The 9,418-nt window shown below is 41.0% G+C and overlaps 1 protein-coding gene across 3 annotated transcripts; it reads left to right on the plus strand.

Moving 5' to 3' along the window:
• Positions 1 to 3,133: 3,133 nt before the first annotated feature.
• On the plus strand, positions 3,134 to 9,418 carry LOC135638496 (probable trehalose-phosphate phosphatase F). Of its 3 annotated transcripts, none has more exons than XM_065151615.1 (13): positions 3,134 to 3,328; positions 5,051 to 5,161; positions 5,240 to 5,723; positions 5,826 to 5,966; positions 6,081 to 6,152; positions 6,258 to 6,386; positions 6,672 to 6,728; positions 6,808 to 6,909; positions 7,013 to 7,090; positions 7,167 to 7,307; positions 7,387 to 7,479; positions 7,560 to 8,393; positions 9,157 to 9,418. In XM_065151615.1, the coding sequence occupies exons 3-12, from the start codon at positions 5,427 to 5,429 to the stop codon at positions 7,638 to 7,640; spliced, it is 1,191 nt and encodes a 396-aa protein (XP_065007687.1). In that variant the 5' UTR covers positions 3,134 to 3,328; positions 5,051 to 5,161; positions 5,240 to 5,426; the 3' UTR covers positions 7,641 to 8,393; positions 9,157 to 9,418. The 3 variants fall into 3 exon arrangements, with proteins under 3 accessions (XP_065007687.1, XP_065007688.1, XP_065007686.1); XM_065151616.1 differs by having other exon boundaries at positions 5,051 to 5,130; XM_065151614.1 differs by lacking the exon at positions 5,051 to 5,161.

A 9,418-nucleotide genomic window follows, 5' to 3' on the forward strand; every position in this document is an offset into this window, starting at 1 on the left:
CTTACCGGGACGGGACATACCGAGCGGTGTCTTGGTACGGTTGCTAGCTCGGCACGTGGGGGTGCTTCTCTTGCTGACTTGGTTGTAGCGTGGTATGGCATCGATTGTGACGTGGCCTGAGCCCGAAATATACCTTATCGGGACATAAATTCATTAAAAGAGAAGAAATGTAAAAGTTAATTTTCATACTAGTTTTGAGATTTTGTATTCCAACAAAATTTGATGATGTTATTCATGCTCGCGGCATGGAGGCACAGCCACTCTCGCCTGCTTCTACGAGGCCCTTTCATGTGTCGTGATCTGTGAAGGGCTCCACTCCATGGCTTAGCTGCTGCATGCGGGACCACCTAAGAACCTGCTATGCTCCAAGAAGACGACGAGTGGCGTTCATGATGTTGTAGGCCTTCTTCTCTGTTGTATGTCGTTTTTGGAGACCCAAACCTTGTATTTTATGTCACCGAGGAAGACAGATCCGTGACGTGCATACAAGACTTGAGTCCCATCTCAGCCAGAGATGAATTGTCTCCCATCGGCACACCATCTCACAGAAGCTCGGAAACAGCTTCTCCTCCACTGGAGATGGACCCTAACCTACCTCGTCGATGCAGGCAAGACTGGAGTTCACTCACATGGACCCACGGTGAGTAGCAGCAAGAGCTTGTCCTGAAGATTTCGCGTTAGCTACACCATAATTTAATTGATTATGATTTATGATATCATCTTATTATAAGGATGGTGGGTGGGTGGGAAAATGAGGTATAAGTGTCACAATAATGAGCTTCTCTCCAGTGTAAGATGAGTTCTCGGTTACTCTGTCAGTCACCGGCGGTGATCGTACAAGCCGAGCCTCTTCCTCCTCCTTGCGACGTGCAAACAAGTCTCTCCGTTTCGTCTTCCCGAGAGAGTTGACTCGTCGGTCGAGTTTTGACTCTTTCGTCGCGGTACGCCTCGGTTCCGCGTCAGCTCCGAGTCAAAATGTGGGGGGGAGTGGGGGGGGAGGGCGTCGGTGGCTGCGTCGCCGCCACGTCGTTCTCCTTTCGGCAGATGCCACCTCCGCGCGACCGCGATGACAGCGTTCTTCCGGTAGGAAGCTTCGCGGGAAGAAGTGGAGGGGAAGCGGGAAAGGCCTTCAGATCGCCACGTCGGCGGCGGCTCTCGTTGTCGCCAACCGTTACCCGACGAAAATAAATTGACATCATGAAAGAACCTTCGAATTCCTATAACAAAAATAATAATAATAATAATAAAAGAAAACATGGGAGACTTTTTTGACGTTTAAGTTAGTCGATCATTCGAGATGAATAAATGAAGTGAATCTAAAGTCCAAAAGAGAAAAATCATACATGGAAGACATGTTCTATATTACCTAAATCAAATCCATTTCGGAAGGTCAAAAGATTGAGTGATCGAGAGTTAATGATAACATGAATATTGATGGAGCACCGACTAGATTTAGCGTCGGAGTATCCACCCACGTATTGTTAAATCCATATTAGAAACTTGTTAGGCAAAAGTATGATTTTGACAAATATGAACCTTATGACCTTTGTGTGAACACATTTTGGGCCCAATAAAATTCAAAGACACAGTAGTAGGGAACACATTCCACACCAAAACAATGTGCATAATAATTTAAATGGAAAATTCGATTCAATTATTTGAAGTCAAGTCCATAGTAAATAGTTAGCTGTCCGGTGGCGGTGCCTTGTCGAATGCTCCTCCTTTGATGCCTAATTTTTCTCACAAGCTTACGATCGCAACATTGATCCTATTATGTCAGTGTGTGGCCCAAACACCTAACTTTGCCATCTCCTTCTCTGCACAACCCCTTGTTTATGTTGGTCTACAACAAGACAGTTCAGCACGTAGGACTCCGATAGCTGATTACGAGAATCTGCATTTACTGTATTTTATCATCTCGTCACATTAGAATCTTTTATACAATTATTTTCCTGCATCATGCAATCTCAACCTACTGAGTTTAATATAGAACAAAAATAAAATGCTGAGATAACGCGGCTCAGCTCGAAACAGACATTTATGCTAGAGTAATTATTTGTATTGTACATGACCGACCACTCTCTTCCAACCACCCTAATCGGTGCTCTTCCAAATGATCCGAGGAAAACATAAGTAATGCTGCTGAAAAAGCGACTGAGATAGAGAGGGAGAGAGGAAAGACGTACTTTTTAAGATTTTGGCGTTATCGACTGAGAAGTCAAAAGTCTTCGCAAGCAATTGCCTATCATCTTCACCGCATTAAATTGACGAACTCGCCGTCGGTGAACTGAACTTCCGTGAAAATTCTGCGTGGCTGTAACGACCAGCGCTTTGACCGAGCTACATTACATACTTAGCGGAGAAGACAAAAGGCGGTGATGAAGAAACTTGTGGCATCGGAAGAATTGGCGGGAGGCCCCACGCGGAGACTTTTGCTTGGGGGTGGCAGTTGGTCTGTTGTTTGGTAGTTTAATGTCTTTGTTCTTCGTGGGGGGCGACTTATGGGAGCGATGTGAGGGTCAACGCCGTTCCGGAGAAGAGACCCGGGATTAATGCTGATTGGTTGATGGATTCGTTAAAGTGACCGGGGGGTGTCCGACTCGTGCCAGCTGGTCGCGCACCCCGCGCTCTGTGCTGGAGGTGATTGGTCGCTCCGCGCACGTGAGCCGACTCGGATGGAACGCTTTCCCTGGATGCGCCCGAAGAGTTGACCCACTCAGCCCATTGGACGGAGGCCTCGGGTGAGCTTCGCGGGTGCGTTTCGTGGCCGCTTCGAGGGTTAGTTAGTGGGAGGACAGCTACGGCGAAGGCGAGGCGGGGCCCACGTCCGACTCGTTGACACGTGGCCACGTCGCGGCACGTACGGATCAGCTAACGCCTAACCGTGTAGGGCGGTTCGAGGGAAAGGACACTCTACATGGCGGGGCCCACAGCGGCTCGGTTCTTTTTGCGAGATGGTTAACCCCGCGGGTCGGTAGATTGGGTACGTGTAGAGGGATCTGGAAAATGTATTTTATGGAAATACTTGCCAAATACTACGAAAAAGACATAATTCTACGACCGTAGTTTGGCTTCTGGAGCACGTCTCGGCCTTCGGCGAGGAACTCTATAAATATGGCGCCATACCCGAGCGACACCTCTTCTCTTCTCACCGATCTCCCCACCGGTTATTTAGGGTTCGTTGCGATCCTCCCGGGACTTTCCTCGGAGGTCGATCCCTGGTTTAGCTCCCTCGATTCGCTTTTGGAGTTTCGATTTCGGCCTTGGCGCGCCCGGTCGATCGGTGCTGCGGCATTGCATAATCGATCGCGTCTGACCTCATTAGCAGGTAAGTGAACCGTCTCTTCTTCCTCGCTTCCCAGCAGCAATGCGTTCTTCTCTTATGGTCATCCTTTCCTTGTGTTGCGAGAGAAGAAGAAGAAGAATAAAAAAATCCCAGCTTTCTTTTCTGCTCGTGTTGACCGGACTGAAACGATGGAAGATGTTTTGGTTAATCGTTCCCTTTGTTTTTGGTCAGTTTTGATCGTGTTTCTACATGTCGAAGCGATCTTTTTTTTTTTCCTCGCTATAGTTTTCTTGGATTCGATTCTTTCTCGTTGTTCGGTCGTGTGATTCGTATCGGAGCCTCTATTGCGCATGGAGACAGCGACGATATGAGAAATTTGGGCGCCATCTCTTGGTTGATGGGGGTGTTTCTGTCGCGTTTCTCCGACTTGTTGTATGATTTTGCCCGTTGTTTCAGACTTTGTCTTTTAGCAAAATTAGGGGTGCCCATCTTCCTCTCCCGCTGCAGCTTCCCGGGTACGGATCATATCAATAAAAAATGAGACTTAAATGCAAAAGAAGCTTTCTGTAAGCTTTGTCTCCCTTGAAACTAGTACGACGGTTTTGGATGCCACCTGAACTAGTACGAGTGGTGGATTGCCCATTACCTTTTGTCAACTTCTCCACATCAAAATTATCATGTCCACTTGCTCGCACAATAGCCGTCGTCTTTTAAATGTTAATAGTCGCTCTCGATGGTCCTATCTTTACATCTCAACAATGGGTTATGGGTCAAAGGAAAACCCCATCGCTTTTATCTTTTCAACAATGGGGAATTTTTTACATGGTTTAGGCTTAAGACATGATGTATGGTCCATTGAGTTTAGATTTTACCAGTCCTAGGTTAACAAAGAAGAAATTGTAAAAGTTGAATCTCGTCCCAGTTCAAAAAACTCTTTATCTTGCAACTGTAAAAGTTTGACATTTGTTAGGTCTCTATCAACCATTTCAATTTCAATTTTACAATGTTGATTTTGTGATGTGTGTTTTGTGTTGCACCTTGTTTGTGGCTTTGATTATGTTTTCAAAATTTTCCTATCTTGTACTTCTTATACATTCAAAAATAAGTTCACATAATTGCCACCATGGATGGTGCATAGCCTGAGATACCTAAAAGGGATTGTCACTGAAATGCATTGGATTGCTATCATTACATCTTGAATCTGTTAGCTGCAGATGAAGCTTCTGCGGTGTTTAATTAGTATTCATCTAGTGCAACATCATTGCACCAATTGTTATGACTGGATTTTTTATATGTTGATTGGGTAGGTACGATTAACGTGCTCGGGACCTACTCTTACAAAAAGCGGTCATGATTTTGGATTTTTTTTACAAGTTTTTATTATGTGGAATTAAGCTTTCTTTATCCTTTCTCATAGTTGTTTCTTTCTAGTAGATTCCATGGAATAAAATAAAATAAAAATCCTTCTCTGATGAGAGAGAACATGTCACATAATTTGAAGCCTTTTTGCCAACAATAACTGATTTCAAAATGCTTTCTGGTGCAAAATGTGGGAATATTTCAGTGTACCATTCATTTTCGACTTCACCATATTGCTACTATTCAGCGCCTCGATTCTTTTTGCTTTTCTTCGTATCATAAATTCTACGTTTGTGCCCATTATGACACTAATATTTCTATTAACTTTTACCTCACAAAAAATTCCATTGTAAATTTATCTTTCAAGTCATTTCATAATTTTGATGTGTTTTCCTGTTTATACAGCTAGTAGTGTTATCGGGTTAAAGTGATAAGCAGTTGATTTCTCTAAAGAACATACAATCTCAAATGATCAATTTTTTGGTGTGAGTGCTTAGTAATTCTTACAACGATACGGTATCGGCAACCTTCTTTTTTAATTTATAGAATGTTTTGTTCTTTTTCTCCTTTATCTTACAATTGGCTAATTCTCAGTTGTCAGGAGGCCTCTGATTGCTGAACTGCAAGCACAATTGCAGACAACAAGACATTGAAGAGGTGGTCTTACATCAACAGAAGCATCAGATAAATACAAGGATAAAGTAGCTGATTTATCATTTGAGATCTGGCTGTCAGATATCATAACACTTCTGAACATAATTTTGTCAGTGATCCGGAACCTATGGATTTGAAGTCAAACCATAGTTCCCCTGTTTTCACCGATCCTGTACATTTGAGCAAGTCAAGGTTGGGCTTGCCTTCTAACATAGCACCATATTCTACAGCAGCACAACCGTATTCGTCTTCTGGTTTGTGTCTACAGATTCCCAGAAGAAAAGTGGGTAAACTAGATGATGTCCGTGCTAGTGGTTGGCTGGATGCCATGAAATCCTCATCACCTCCTCGCAAAAAGCTAAGCAAGGACTTGATCTCTGAATCTCAGTCAGATGAAACTGATGCTGCATATCTCACATGGATGGTAAGTTTATGATACTGTTTGATTACCAAAACTGGTGATGTTTGAAATATTTGAATAGTATCCATAAAAAATTTGAACTATCTCTTTGTTTACTCTCTGCAGATAAGCTGTCCATCTGCTTTAAACTCGTTTCACATAATCACAACCTATGCCAAGTGCAAGAGTGTTGTATTGTTTTTGGACTATGACGGAACTCTTTCACCTATAGTGGACAACCCTGATGCTGCATTTATGTCCACTGCTGTAAGTTCATTTCCTTTTTGCAGGAACATATTTTACCTACTAAGAAACTTACAGTAATCATTAAATTTTGTCTTCTATTAGTGTGCAATTTTTCACCATTATTATTTGTTTCAGATGCGAGCTGCTGTGAAAATAGCTGCTAAGTGCTTCCCAACTGCAATTATTAGTGGAAGGTCCCGTGATAAGGTATTGCTCTTCATTATGTCCTACAGTGTGAAAGTTGAAGATGACTGTATGTAGAAATAGCTTCAACATGTTGATTAATGATACTACAAAATACATATTCGCCAGGTGTATGAGTTTGTGAGGTTATCGGAACTGTGCTATGCTGGTAGTCATGGGATGGACATAATGGGCCCACTAAGAGAATCTGAGTATGTCGGTGACCATCCGCACTGTATCAGGACAACTGATGAGCAGGTAAAAACATCCTGTTACCACCATTTGGCTTGAAGTGCTCCTGGTAGTCAATTTTGTATTGAAACTTCTGATCTAAAAACTGAATGATGTTTTCTTTTTTTGGGTGTCAATGAACAAACTAGATATTTCTTTGAGGTCTTGAAATTGTGTTCAAATGGGCATGTTCTCATGTTTCTTGACCAGAGAGGATCATTGATATAGTCAAAGTCCAATGTATTAAAAAAAAAAATTCTAAATCCAATTGTATTCTTATGATGCCATTTCATTACTGTTGTTTGGTAACAGGGTAAAGAGGTACATCTTTTCCAGCCTGCAAGTGAGTTTGTACCAATGATCAATGAGGTATTTTGCCTCGGATGTCATCTTCTGCTACTATGAATTCCAATCATTCATCTTATTCTGGAATAATTCCATATGGCAGGTTTACAAATCCCTCTTAGATATCACTAAAAATATCATTGGTGTCAAAGTTGAGAACAACAAGTTTTGTGTCTCCGTACATTATCGCAATGTTGATGAAAAGGTAAACACCAAATCCAAGTGTTGAATACCATCATTGTTTGGCCTTATTGTTTTATTATCTAACTTAATAAAGAACCTTTATCTTGTGTAATTTATATTTTTAGATGTGGGAAGAAGTTGGAAAGCATGTGTTTGACCTTTTGAAGGACTTTTCCCGTTTGCAAGTTACACATGGGCGTAAGGTAAACCCAAAACCTATCTGCTAGTGAAGTTGACAGTTGCAAAATATCATATTCTTTAAATTCTTTTACGATGCAGGTTTTAGAAGTTCGTCCTGTTATTGACTGGAACAAGGGCAAAGCCGTCGAGTTTCTGCTTGAATCCCTCGGGCTTAGCCATCGTGATGACATACTCCCAATTTACATTGGAGATGACCGTACTGATGAGGATGCATTCAAGGTATAAGAGGAAACTTAATATATGAAAGTCATACTAGTTGTTATGTTATATCTTCATGTTGTAATTTGAAAATTCTCAGGTATTGAGAGATTGTAACCGTGGATTTGGTATTCTAGTCTCGACCGTGCCAAAAGAAACTAATGCCTTCTACTCTCTGAGAGACCCATCTGAGGTGAAACTTTAGGCCTCCTGTCACATCTTTTACTTGCATGTTTATGTGGTATGCAAACATAATATTCTCTAATCTCTCAGGTACAAGAATTTCTCAAGTCCCTGGTGAGATGGAAGAATTCCGCATCATCACAAACTGAAGGCTCTACAGCCACAGTATAAATGCTATGGAAAGCATACTTTGGAATAGACAAGTAGTCAGAGAAATAAAAGTCTAGCTTAAGGACTCCAATGTTGGGTCAGTTTTTTATTTTTGTATTTGTTAATTGTTTCTTTAAGTTCAAGGGCCGTGTTTCTCAATGTTGTAATCTCTCTTGTTTCTTTCCTAAATTGTTATCCAATCTTCTATGCAATAGCAATTTTTTTTCTTTCATTACTTACCACATTGTAACAAATAGTTACATATATTGTAATCAATTTTCAAGTATGTCAGTTTTTTATTTGTGTTAGTCGTAAGAAGAAATAGGAATTTTAATTGTTGAAATAATAAATATTTTTATTTTATTAATTTTTTTAACAAAAGATAAATAAAAAAAGACCAGATTTGAACTCAGAATCTTATGATATTTAATACTTTCATCTTTAATTCATTTTTCTTAAAATGTTATAGATCCCTATTTTTGTTTAATTAACATGCCCGAATATATTTTATTTAACAAAATTATTTTCTTCAAGATGAGATTGCCGTTACCGCCTCCATAACAGATTCAGAAAAGCCGAGATAAATATTTTCTCGTTATGAAGCAGTCGATAACCAAAATCATGATCTCGTCCTCTTCTAAAACCAGCGCGGAGATGCAAAGATTCGAAGCTCTCCCGCCGGCCCGGCGAACGCTTCCTTTGAGGAGCAAGGCGAGCGCCCGCACCACGATCCTCAACCGGCCCTTTGTTCTCAATGTCCTCGCCGCCAATACGGTATGCTTTCTTCATGCTGTTGTGGTGTTCGACCTTTTGCTCGACCGAAAATGAAGTCAGGTGTTACGGTTTCTATAGGCAATCGGTTAAAGAAGATTTACGAACATTGGGTTTATCATGATGAAGGTCTAATGGGTTTTCTAGGTGCAAGAAATTTGTGTGTACGTTATTAAAATTGAAATTCGAATGTGGTTTTCATCTTCTGAAGGCAGCACCCGAGCATTTTGTGCCGGTGGTGATGTTGTCACCTTCTGTTGCACAGTGAAGGTATTCTCTTCATTGGATCTTTTAAGAACAGGCCCTGTAAGGATTTACTTTACTTTGGATGCCTTAGTGATCGCTGGTCGTCGTGGAATGATATCAAAGTGAAAACAAAAGGACTTCTTATCTTTAACCGTGACATCTACTAAGTTATTTTACTAGCAAGATGAATTATGTTTATCATTGATGTATATATTGTCTTCAAAGCACCTCATGGTCAGCCATCTTTCGGTTGTGTTTCTAATTATAAGCGTCTTGCATATCCACATCATTTGGAAAGTACATGATACATTGCTTAGCTACTAATTTGTAGTTGCCAGCGATCTACAATGTATAAACCATATTACTTTGCCTCAGGTTTGGCAAAAGAATGTTTTGTTTTAAATGTTGTTTGTGGTGATCGTTCTGTTTTCCTTGCATAATCCTCTGCATCTGCAACATGAACAGTATTCGAGTTACTGTATTTTGTACGAAGTTGATTTTCTGTGCTTTCCTTGCTCAGGACGGAGGCAATAGCTAAATGCTTTGTCCATGATGCAGTTGAGGTAGCTGTGGTGAGCTTCCTGTTTCTTCGTGTCATCACGATCCAGTTTATTAGGGAACTGAAGAGGGAAAAGAAGATCATATGTCGTAAGATCAAACTTGTTTCGTTAGCCTGACTCGTTTATCAATGTTCACTGTTTTCCATGATGCAATCTCTCGTCTTCAACTTTCAAACTATGATATCTTAATTTTTAATCAGTGCATTGCTTGCTTCCTGTGTC

Source organism: Musa acuminata, chromosome BXJ3-5, assembly GCF_036884655.1.
Source record: "Musa acuminata AAA Group cultivar baxijiao chromosome BXJ3-5, Cavendish_Baxijiao_AAA, whole genome shotgun sequence".
Taxonomy (NCBI): Eukaryota; Viridiplantae; Streptophyta; class Magnoliopsida; order Zingiberales; family Musaceae; genus Musa; species Musa acuminata.

Coding starts and splice junctions, on each gene's coding strand:
- LOC135638496 (XM_065151615.1), top strand. CDS start 5,427: ATGGATTTGAAGTCAAACCATAGTTCCCCTGTTTTCACCGATCCTGTA. Junction 5,967..6,080: donor CTGCATTTATGTCCACTGCT/GTAAGTTCATTT, acceptor TATTTGTTTCAG/ATGCGAGCTGCTGTGAAAAT. Junction 6,729..6,807: donor TTGTACCAATGATCAATGAG/GTATTTTGCCTC, acceptor TCCATATGGCAG/GTTTACAAATCCCTCTTAGA.